The 12327-nt window shown below is 35.2% G+C and overlaps 1 protein-coding gene across 2 annotated transcripts in view; it reads right to left on the bottom strand.

Moving 5' to 3' along the window:
- Positions 1-12327, bottom strand: part of Dok6 (docking protein 6) — a 325272-nt gene that overhangs the window by 156506 nt on the left and 156439 nt on the right. For both annotated transcript variants that reach the window (XM_041640797.1, XM_041640798.1), the window contains one exon: positions 157-276. In XM_041640797.1, the coding sequence (XP_041496731.1) occupies positions 157-276 (120 nt within the window). The remainder of the gene's footprint in view (positions 1-156; positions 277-12327) is intronic.

Genomic DNA, 12327 nt, shown 5'->3' with positions numbered 1-12327 from the left:
GCTTGTTCTGCTCATTCTATTGCCTGTGTGACTTTCACAGGAATCATCAGCAGTCATATCCTTAAACTCTTCATAGCATGAACGTTCTCAGACATCTCTGAACTCCATTCCAGTGTAAGTCCACCTGACACAGTAGAAAAGTAGGTAGTCACTCACCATTCTGTTCCCGCTGCACGCCTGCTGCCAGTAGGTCAGGCTCCCCTAGGCTGATATCGTTCAGCCTTGTCCCCAGGCATTCCATGCAAAGGTGTTTGCACCACTCCTCAGCCTCCAGCTCTGAAAATGAGCACACATGTCAGGACGGGAAAGGTAGTGGAAAAATGCTTCCTGAATGTCCCCCAAGAAGCTGATAGGACTTGAACAAAGAAAGATATATTGAAGAATCAGGGAAATAATTTTCCACAATTTTTTCTCATTTATTATTTTTAGTGTGTGTGTGTGTGTGTGTGTGTGTGTGTGTGTGTGCCCAAAGAAGCCAGAAGAAGGCATCAGATTCTTTGATGCTGAAGTGATAGGCAATTGTAAACTGTCTAATGTGAGTGCTAAAAACTGAACTTAGGTCTTCTTAAAGCAGCATGTGCTCTTAACCTCTGAGTCATTTCTCTAGCATCTACTTCCCATTTTTGATAATACATTTCAGCATGTTTTTATGTATTAACCATAATATTATTCATTTTAGAATATTTTAGAATGAGTAAAGTTTTTGACAGAAATTTCTTAGAAAAGTAACTTAAATATAAAATAAAAATAAACAAGTGAACCTAACTGAAAGAAAAACTATATTAAGCATGTGAATGTTTTCCTGATTCTGCTTCAGAAGTATGTGGCCTGGAAGTCAGATCCCTAACTCATTGAGAATTGCAATGAATCATGAATTTGTCCTAGAATGGGATTAATGTATATATTGGGATTGATTTACTACAAAGAGGAGGGAGGTGTCATAACTGTGCCATGATTTTTATGTAATGTGTGTCCTACAGGTTTATATGTTTATTATAAATAAATATTTAGTCTCTAGGAGGTGACATGTTTGGGGAGGTTGTACAACAGTTAAAACAGTAACCCTCAGTCTGTGGGTCACAACCCCTTTGGAGGTCCTATGACCCTTTCACACCTAAGACCATTTGCATAACAGATATTTAACTTATGATACATAGCAGTAACAAAACTATAGATAAGCAATAGCAATGGAAATAATTTTATAGTTGGGGGTTACCATGACATGAATAAGTGTATTAAGGAGTCACAGCATTAGGAAGTTTGAGAACAGTTGCTTTAGAATGTGTGATTCTGCTAAAGGCAGTAGATTGCCTAGAGGTAGGGCTTTAGACTTTTAGGTGGTCTTGCTTCCAGTGTGTTGGATACATCTAATACTTTGTTGACATCTTATAACACCTGCCCAGCATTCTCACCACCGAAGAGCAAGATCAGTCCAGTAACCTTACAGTTGGATGGATTTATTAATATTGATATCTTCTGAACCATAAGTCAAAATAAATCAGTCTTCCCTTTCAGTAAGGCTTGCTATCACAGTAATGACAAAAGTGGCCAATACACATCTACAGAGTAACTTTCCAATTACTTAATCACTCATTATTCTTTTAGAAAATTATTTAAAGGTGTGTTGCTTTTTTTATGCTGCATTTGTTTAACTCTGTGGAGCTATGATTTGTTGCCAATCTAAAACACCCGATGGTCTAATAAAGAGATGAACAGCCAATAGTGAGGCAGCAGAAAGGATAGATGGGGCTGGAAGTATAGAGTATAAATAGGAGGAGAACTCTGGGAAAAGAAAAAGGAACAAGAGAGAACAAGGAGAGGAGAATGACAGTGACCAGCCACGCAACCACCCAACCAGTCATGGAGTAAGAGTGAAAGCAAGAAAACCGAAATAGAGGAAGGTAAAAGCAGAGGCAAAATGTAGGAAATTTTAAGAAAAACTGGCCTACTAAGGCCGGACATTTATAAGAAAGTGTAAGTCTCTCTGTGTGTGATTTATTTGGGAGCTGGGTCACAGGTCTCCCAAAAAGCCAAAGGCAAAAACAAACAAACAAACATCAACATTTTAGCATTCCAACATGGGATTAGAGTAAAAGAAACTTCAACAACATATTCTTGTTTGGATTATGTCTCAATTTCATTGTATTCAAAAGATACTCTTTTTTTTTTTGCTAGAAATAACAGAGTTTCTCCGATATAACTAAAATCCCATAGTATGAAAGCTTTAGGGTTAAGTAACATGAGTTACTAAAGTTCTAATGTGATGTCACTGTGGATGAGGGGTCAATGTGATGACAGAATAGGAGTCAAGTAGCCAAGCTACTTTGCAGATTTTTTTTTTTTTTTTTTTGGTTTTTCGAGACAGGGTTTCTCTGTGGTTTTGGAGCCTGTCCTGGAACTAGCTCTTGTAGACCAGGCTGGTCTCGAACTCACAGAGATCTGCCTTCCTCTGCCTCCCGAGTGCTGGGATTAAAGGCGTGCGCCACCACAGCCCGGCTACTTTGCAGATTTTTTTTATAAATATAAAGTTTAATATTCAGGGGCAATCACCAATATCACAATAGGAAAATTGGATCCAAACTTCTGCGTTGGCACCTGCCCAGAGAAGTTTCTGATTTTTCCATGCAGCATAAATCTGTACTGAAACTATGTAATATAGATTTCCATCAAACCTCTTGCTCTTTGTGGATGACACTACAACCTTTGCTTTGACATTTTAAACTCCTCATAAAAAGTTATCTGTGAAAGGTTTTCTCGACTTCAGGGATTTTTATATCAAGTTCTTTTCTACCATTAGGCCAATTCTAGCAAGGTCAAATCATGCTTCCCTCCGGAGTTTGGTCACTCTGCCTTAACATCAAATAGGCTTGATTAACATGAGAGATTTGCTGCTGCTTCTTAGTTTTATGTAGATCACAACATTCACTAGAACATAAAACAGAAAGATCCTTCATTTTATCACACAATCAAAACAGTGTCCCTGATATTGTAATTAGGGGAAGCATTATAACTACCTCTCGTGCTGTTGAGATATTTTAGCATTTATACATTTATTTTGTATCTGTCTTATTACAGTCAGATTTCTGCTCATCTCTGCATGTGGGTATGTTAGTCATTTAAGGAATATTTATTAGAAACTGATAATGTCCTTCTTTTAAGGCACAAGATACCATGATAATAACTAAAGTTTAAAAAATTGTAGAGGTATTTACAGCATTTTTCCCCTGACTTCTGGAATATACTAAAAAATCCTCAAGTCATTACCTGAAACCTGCAGTCACACTGGTAACTTCTTCATGAAATTGCTCTTTCTAATTAGGGAAACACCCCATAAATGGGAACAACTGCCCAGTAATGAGAACAGGGGCCCTATATGGGAACAACTGCCCCATAACGAGAATATAGCCTGCTCTACTATGAAAGAGCAACCATTTCAGGATGGAACAAGCAACAGTTGCTTGTTCCTTCAAACAATGATTCTCAGAGTCCCCTTATAATAAGAATGGGAAAAAAGTTCAACAAGACCATGGTCTGATCATGCTAGTACCTATGCATACCCCTGTTTCAGTTCTTCCCCCGTTTAATCCAATATTTATACCAGTTGCCCCCAAATGGAGATAAAGATTATTGTACTGTTGTCTCATATGATTATGTTAAGTATTAAATTTATTTCCTGCCTTAAACATTACTGTTTTCCTTTGCTTTCTGGGAGTGAGATGCTGGATATGATTTATTGGGATTTCCCTCTCCCCAGAATTGAGCTTCTGGCCTGGGACTTTGAAAACCCACTCAAACGCTGTGAGATGCACCATCACCACAAGGCTAAACTTCTTCCATGAAAGTGGCCATCTACTTTTAAATCTTTTGAACATGTATGACTCACTGAGTTTAGATGGTATTTCTGCATAAGCCTGAATGGGAGGTTATTCTCTAGAACATGGGCAAATTGTATATGGTTACACCAGAGATAAAAGTAGCACCCTTCCCCTAGCCAGTACTAACTGTCCTTTTTCAAATAACGCAGCTATGTTTTTTACTTGTTCTTTCTTATGTAAGCTCTGCATGTTTAAATATTTTGTATATTAGTTTAACGCATTCTTTTTTACTGAATTAGTATTTTTCTGTAAACTTTGTTACATAAGAACCTATGACCTCTTGCAAACTAGAAAAGTACTTTACGACTGGACTATACTCTCTGCCTCTGTGTGTGAATCATTGTATTTTTTTCTTATTAAGCTGAGGTTCACTACAGATGAAAGTTATGTAGACCTATTGCCTTTTGTCACTTGGTTTACATATTAAACTTCTTAGTATACACCCAATGTGCAAATACTTAAATTCCTTTGTGCATGAAGAGATAGTAAATATTCTGTAAAGTTTTCTATATCTTTCTCTTCATGAAAGAAATGTTTCTTCATTAAGCTCCTTTAAACCATTAGCTTGTGTCTGGACGTAAGCTCCGAACTCTGTAGCAGAAACTCAAATATTTCATTATGTCTAAGATTAAATTAAGAAAGTTGGCAATTTTGAATCTGAAAATTGAAAGGTACCTGGTTATAGCAAGAAAAATGGACAAAGGTGAAATATGTTAGAAATGCATTTGTTTGTGGAGAGAAGAGATGGGCAAACAAAAATTGTAGGCCAATATGGAGTTCATATCTGGAAAAGTGTCTTCCATTTCACTTTAAGAGCTCCAAGGCAGTGAGAGTGTTTCCCTTTTTATAAGGAAAATGGCCTCTAAACGGAATATCCTAAGAAAGGCCTTCTGAGTAAAATATTACATTCAAGCTTTATTGCTTTCATTAAATTCAGGCTGAAGACAACAACATTAAAGTTAAATGATCCAAAATGAGATATACTTGAAAAAGAAAAGAATTTCATCGAATGTATAGAAATATCTCCACCAGATAAAACTCCCACTGCAGAATTAAAATGTATGACATTGGTCATATGCTACTTTATCATATGATCCAGGCAAGACTAGTTTTGTGGCAATCCTAAATCTTTTTAACCTTCCTTCACTGCATTTAGCTCTTAGTAAAAGTCTCAGGAAAGTACAGATGAAATACTCCTCTTATCTCCTTCATATTCTACAATTTTCATTGCATTTTCTTTTCAGAGTTTTATATGATTGAGTGATCAATGTTATCTTCATATTTATTAAAGTATTAAATAGCTGGTTTGCTGTAAACTGAAGAAAAATATTTCTCCAAAAACTATTTCTAGGATAATATAGAGCTTTTCCTCATTTTCAAGTAAAATATGTAAAGCAATATATATTTGTTAAAACTCCCATTCTTGCAAAAACACTTTTTACTAAACTGACCTCATTGATAGTTCATGCCTTCTGCTTTTCCCTCCCACTTGAAACCTGACAGTGCTCCAGCAGACATGAAATGACCACATCTCTGTGTTACATATACAGAATGACATTTCACTTCACTGTCAGACTTGAGGAACTGATCTGCTTAGAGATGAGGAAATAATAGCTTTGTTTCTGAAGAGGAGGTATTTTTCTTTTCTCCCTACAGAATGCCTCTCTGATTTTTTTCTATAAATTTTACACTTAATTTTCCTTTAAAGTTTGTTTCAAAACCAACCTTCAATCAGCCTCCCAGACCAATTTACAAGTGACATTGTCACTCTGCACTTCTCATTGTATTTTAATGAAGCCCAAATGCCATTGACAAACTTTTTGCCTTTCTCATCCACGATAGTTTAAGATATAGGTTTTTAGGAAATTCATTTGTTTTAGTACCTTGAAAGCATAGTGCAGCACACAAGCATGGAAAATGATCAGTAAATGCTGAACATATAAATAGAAGTGACTATCAGTTATTTCTTGAATATTGAATACAATTTGTAGGAGCACATGAAAATATAATGGGTAGACTCTTTTGTTGAATGCTCTAAGGTCCAGTGTTGAGTTCTATGTGGGCCTTGTAAACTTAGCTATCTTAGATAAGAAAGATATTGGAATAGGAAAAAAAAATCAATTTGTCTTTTTTTGCAAAAGTCCAGGTTGCTAACCTTCACCCACTCAAAATTATTTTGCTTAATTTCATTATCTATATTTTTCTTTGACTTTATTAGGGATATTTATTTCATAAGGAAAACATTATATAAGTTGTATTTGATTCTGAATATGCTAAACTATTGGTCATGTTTTTATAATCTATATAGATATGACAGTGAAATCTCTAAGAAAGGTCAACAATGGAAAGCCAACACAATGAGTTACTACTTAAGTGTATCTAGTTGTTTATTGAGATAAACCAAATTATTTTTGGTTTAACAGAAACTTGAATAGCATTTGTTTTTTAAATCGGAAACTCCAGTCTGTTATTTTTCTCATTTTCTGAACTGTGGAAGTTATGTTTGGCTTCCAGACAGCCAACTAAAATGTACCTACTTGTTTTCCACAGTAACAAATGACAAATATCAGCAACTGACAGAATAATCAAATATGACATTCCTCTGCCTGGCATGAATGCATTGCAGAGTGCTTTGATATGGAAGTTAGCAAATGGCACAAAGGCTCATAACTATTCAAAGAACACAAAAAGGAAGATAAATGAACACCTTTATGTAGTGTGAAAACATATTGCATGCACCTAAGTGTGTATGTACATGAGTGTGTGTGTGTCTCTTTGTGTGCATGCCTGCAAATGGAAATGCAAAATGGGTCGATGTGTGTGTGTGTGTGTGTGTGTGTGTGTGTATCTGAATGTAATTTTTAGAGATGGGAGTATGATGTTAAAACTACAGGAAAGAATTATCAAAAAGGAAGTTGGGACCATGTCATCAAGTGACATATTTTTTTTCTGATTCACAGCCCATTATTTTTTGAACATTTTCAATGATATCCTAAAATGGTAGATAGTAATCAGAGGTATTTCTCTTATAGAAATACAAAAAGGATATCATTAAAACAGTATATTGAATCATTTTATAATTCCCTGCTTATTGTGAAACATTGTAAAATAAGATTTCTGATTGTTCTATAGTATTGAATATCTAGCATTTACCAAATGCATTGCAAACAGTGTCCTCACAAATAACCACAGGCAAACTGAGGTGAAAGTCATTTTTACATATTTTCTAAGTTATTCCTGAATGTGTTTTAACTCTAAGACAATGGTATGGTTACATTCACAGTATCCTGGAGTTCTATTCCTATCACTGCAATTAAAGATCAATTTGTTTGTGTCTGTAGTGTCCTTGACTTTATTTATGGCTGCTTAATCAAATATACAGTTAGTCACTGTGAGCAACGTTTCATCCCCCCACAGAGATTAATGCTTAAATTAAAATATAAAGTATCTATTATGAGCCAGGTGGTGGTGGCATATACCTTTAATCCCAGTATTCAGGAGGCAAAGACAGGTGGATCTTTGTGAGTTTGAGGCCAGCCTGGTCTACAAGAGCTAGTTCCAGGACAACCAGGGCTGTTATATAGAGAAACCCTGTCTTGAAAAAACAAAAAACAAAAACAAACAAACAAATATATTATGCTAAACCCCAAGAAAACAACCTCCATTTTTTTCTTCAAAAAAAGAAAAGAAAAGGATGAATTGTTCTTGGAATATCTTTTCATGCCCTCCCAAGTGTAGTGGATAGGAGCAAGTGTCATTAAGACTATCCTTTACAACTGGCTATTGTCATTTGTTTATATGCCTCTATAGAAAAACATGTTTTTGCCATGTGTGGCTTATTCACCATGTGCAAAGACTTGTCCATCCTGTGCACCTTGTCTGCCATGTACATGGCTTGTCCTGTCCTTGTGATTGTATATTATAACTATATGACTTTTCTTAACCCACAGGGTACAAATTGTTTAATGCTCTGAATAAAGTTGGCTACTGCATAATATTCTATTCTACTTCATTTATCTGCTCTATTATCCCAGTGAAAATACATTAATTTATTTTATTAAAAATACCAATATTTCAAATGTATAAAAAATGCTTGCTTAATTTTTTTTAATCAAGAATTTTTCAAAGTATGAAAGTATGAAAAATGTCTGGAAACTGTTCTGATTTTCATCAAATAAGTTCTTTTATAGTTCTCGGGTTGTTTGAGGCAAACGACAACTTTTTTTTATGGATTGGCTTGAATGCAGCATTACTCAAAAGATGATCACCAGTAGTAAGAAAAAAGCACTTTAGTTTGCTCAACATGTGTAAGACAATTCTAGGGGATTTGTGCTTGTGAAAGTCATTATAGTCCTAAGAGTTAACAAGCAAGGTCATAGCTAAAGGATTCACAAGGGCACTATCTTTGACCAAAGGCCAGTGTCCCTTTGTGACTTTTGTTAACAAATCAATTTCCTTTTCAAGCTAACTTAAAATAGTTTCTTTTTAATTTTCTCTTAAATGCTGACTGAATAATAAAACAACTTAAAGTATTAGTTTAGTAGTCATAAAGATAGCTTGCTGGTCTGTTCTGTGAGAAGAGGTTCAGCACACAGAACGCGAGTGACTGATGACTCATGGTGAGTGGTTGGGAGGATGGAAAGGATTTGATTGCCTTGGAAGAGCCAAGAGTTTGACTGTAAAGGTGAGGAGAATGAAAATATATATCCATAAAGAAAAATGTGGACAAGTTTGAGAAAGAAGTACAGAAAAGTTTGAGATATAGTAGATATAACTCAGGGGTAGAGTGCTTACCTATCATATATGAATGTCTGCATTTATTATCTATCAAGTGTTGGTGAAGAAAAGAAAAACATGTAAAACCTGACTATTTTCATAATCTTAAGTAGATAGATCAAATTTTGAAAAAAAAACTATTGAACATGGGCTATATAATAATAAAGATTCCCTATAGTGCAAGAAGATATTAAGTTTAAAACAGTAGATTAGCCAGAACAAAAGCCTCAGTTAATAAGATAAGGTAGATATAGATATGCATGCATTGTAGTGTAATGAATAAAAGAATAATAATACTGTGAAGAGAGAATCCATTATATGTTAATAATATTTTATGTGCAATTTTTCAAACATAGTAAAGAACTGATTTTTGTTTTGTTTCATTTTTGTGTGTATAGTTAGAGAACATTCCATATCAATATTACAACTAAGATTTAAAAATATGATAAGATATCTTAATATTTCAGTGAATAAGATGTTATAACAAAGAGAACCATCAATTATTATTATAATTTAGACATTAAAATGCAACATCAAGCTTTAGCAAAAGAAACAGAAAACAAATTTGAGAATATCAATATTTTACACATTAGACAAAGATGTTAAAAAATAGAGATGAATTATTATATTTTTGTCACTGTATTTTAATATACAGTTAGTAGGATACGTTCCAGAATTATCAGACTGAAAAAAAAACAGAAATAGTTGCCCAGAAATTACTACTAAAGTCATAAAGTCCTATAGTAACTGAAGGGGAGGAATCAAATCAACTTCTACAGCATCAAAATTATCAATGTCTTAAAGACCTCCCAGTGATAAAAAATTACAGTAAATACAGGAACTGCCTGTCAAAAATGGTTTATATTTCTCATCTATCATATTAGAATGTAAGATTGTAAATTTATAAGGATTATAGACCTAAATATTTTGAACTAATATTGAATGGAAATTCAATAGCTTTTCATAATATATTTGGAGCTAACTCTTTAAAGGATCATGAGTCTCTTCTGGACTTTCCGTTCTTGTTCACTAGTTTATTCTAGGATCATACAATCATAAAAGATGATTTTAGTGTTTATTTGACAGGAAGTAGAGGTGGGGCGATGAGAACAGGAGAATTCTGGGAAGGAGGAAGTCCATTCCTTCCAATTCTGCCCAGATCACCAAAGAAGCAGGATGTGACCTGCCCTGCTAAAAAAAGATACTCAGCCATGTGGCTAACATAGACTAGAATAATGGGCTAAGATAAGTTATAAGAGCTAATATGAAGCCTGAGCTAATGGGCCAAGTAGTTTATATCTTATGTAGACTCTCTGTGTGATTTTCTCTGGGACTAAATGGCTGGGGGACCAGGCGGGACAGAAACCCCAACAAGCTGGCCCTCATGTTACAAATACTCATGTCTGTTAACTGTCCTGCCACTTCATGGAAACAGTGCGGTTGAGCCAAGACACCTAAAAGTTGGAAGAATCTTCTCAATTTTTCCTAAGTCCTTTTGGATCCTACGCTCCAGCGTTATCCTCTCCACTGGAATTAAACACTTAGTCATAGCAAAACACATTTCAATTTCAGTAAAAGTTTCAACTCATGTTCTCTCTCTTAATTTTTGATTTGAAAAACATAATACACATCTCAAAATTTCCAGGGACTTAACCTTCTCTATAGAAACAAGAAATAAAAAAGAACTTACTACTAGTCTCAACTGAATCAACAACTCTTTTTACTGCTGATTGGGATGGGGTGGGTGTGAAGATCTTTTCTACAAACTCCATTTAGATTTAAGAATATGAGGATTGAGCTGGGCGGTGGTGGCGCATGCCTTTAATCCCAGCACTGGGGATTCAGAGGCAGGCGGATCTCTGTGAGTTCGAGGCCAGCCTGGTCTACAAGAGCTAGTTCCAGGACAGGCTCCAAAGCCACAGAGAAACCCTGTATCGAAAAAAACCAAAAAAATAAAATATATGAGGATTGGAATTTAGCCAAGGAAAGCTGAGCATAAGGGCCAGTCAAGGTAGTGAGGTCCTGACTAAGGGCTTACAGTGGACATTGAATACACACTTATTTTTAATTCCTTCACATCCTCTAATTGCAAATCACAATTCTAGAATGTTAATGTTATTTCTTATGATTGTTTTAAATTTTTGTTAAAAAGTTCTTATAAAGGTTCTTTGTAAGTTCTCAACAGTGTGATAGTGAAATTATCCTAAATAAAATAGTTTTCTGAAACTAAAATCATTATGATGTCATAAATATAACCATAGTTTGTAAATGTGAGAAATAAGAATTAAATTATTGGAAGTATTTTTTAATCCAAAGATAAAATAATGACACTGCAAGCTTCATTTTAAAATAAAGCAAGTATTTGATAGACTGTGAGTCACTACAGTTGTCACTCTGTAATTCTGAAGTTATGGCCTTCAGAATTAGGGTCCTATCAGACATGGCCTCAGGGTCTCTGCAGTGAGAAAGAAGTAAGAAAAGAGCTGGGCTTGGCTACTCATCTAATATGCAGCCTCAGCATTCTTCTTGTTGTCCATTTTATATAGAATGGCTGGGAGCTGATCTCTGAAATGTCCATTTGCAATATATTTTAAGAAGGATCATACATTTCCACAATCTGAAAATATTTTGATGCTTTTCATTCTTCCTCTGTCTGTACTCTCTCTGACAGTTTCTGGAAAATACAGAGAATGTTGAGAGTTCATATAGAGTGAGAATGAATATTCAAATACAAAAGTGTCATATATTACATACCCACACTTCTCTTTAAAGTCATAGGTATTTTGTCTTTATAACATTCAGGCTTGCTTTGGATTTTAAAGTACTTATGTAGTTACCATAGTGATGTGAAAAACTAAGAGTTTAGACTCTCACAACTCTTTTGGGGGATGCTGAAGATTTCTGAAAGCTGTAATATTTCTCACCATTCTCATCATATTTTCTGGCACCACACCTCTCATCAGAACACACAAAAAAATCTATAATCTTGTAAGTATGATTAGGAAATAATAAATGCTACAGAGTCCAGTTGATAGTTATGAAAAGAAAAAACCCTCACTGAAAATAGATATATAGATAAGTAGATGATAAATAGATACACAGATGATAGACAGTGGCTGTGTGGGAAAGTAAAACAGTAGAGTACAGTTAGTCAGTTCGCAAAAAGAGAGATATCATCTTCAAGATTTAAAGGGCAGAGCATCCTTGAACCCCCAAGAAATAATCAGGAAGAGTCTTGAAAGGCTATGGCATGGCAAAGGGCAGCTTCATCAAAACTCAGTGTCTGAGGTAGAGAAAGTAGTATGTTTAGAGGTTTACCATAAAGGAAAGAACATGCTGGAAATAATTCAGCTAGAGTCAAGCAGAATAAAAACCAGCAACCATTTAGCCTGCACCAACTTAAACCAAGTGGGCACACAAAAAAGATACCTTATAATTAACCAAAATGAGTCTGTCAAGCCTCCAATCCCTCCAGTGACATTTAAAGGGTACTGATGTGGGAGTACTGTCTGCTGTGATTACCATTAATGAAGAAAGAAACTGCCTTGGCCTGTTGATAGGGCAGAACTTAGGTAGGCGGGGAGGACTGGACTGAATGCTGGGAGAAAGAGGGTGGAATCAGAGAGACTCCATGGAGCTGCTAGAGTCAGACATGCCAAATCTTTGCCAGTAAGCC

The sequence above is a fragment of the Microtus oregoni genome, unplaced genomic scaffold, assembly GCF_018167655.1.
Source record: "Microtus oregoni isolate MIOR12 unplaced genomic scaffold, Mior012 000065F_ref0000479, whole genome shotgun sequence".
NCBI lineage: Eukaryota > Metazoa > Chordata > Mammalia > Rodentia > Cricetidae > Microtus > Microtus oregoni.
The sequence above is the reverse complement of the archived record's forward strand: the minus strand, read 5'-3'. Positions and strand labels throughout refer to the sequence as shown.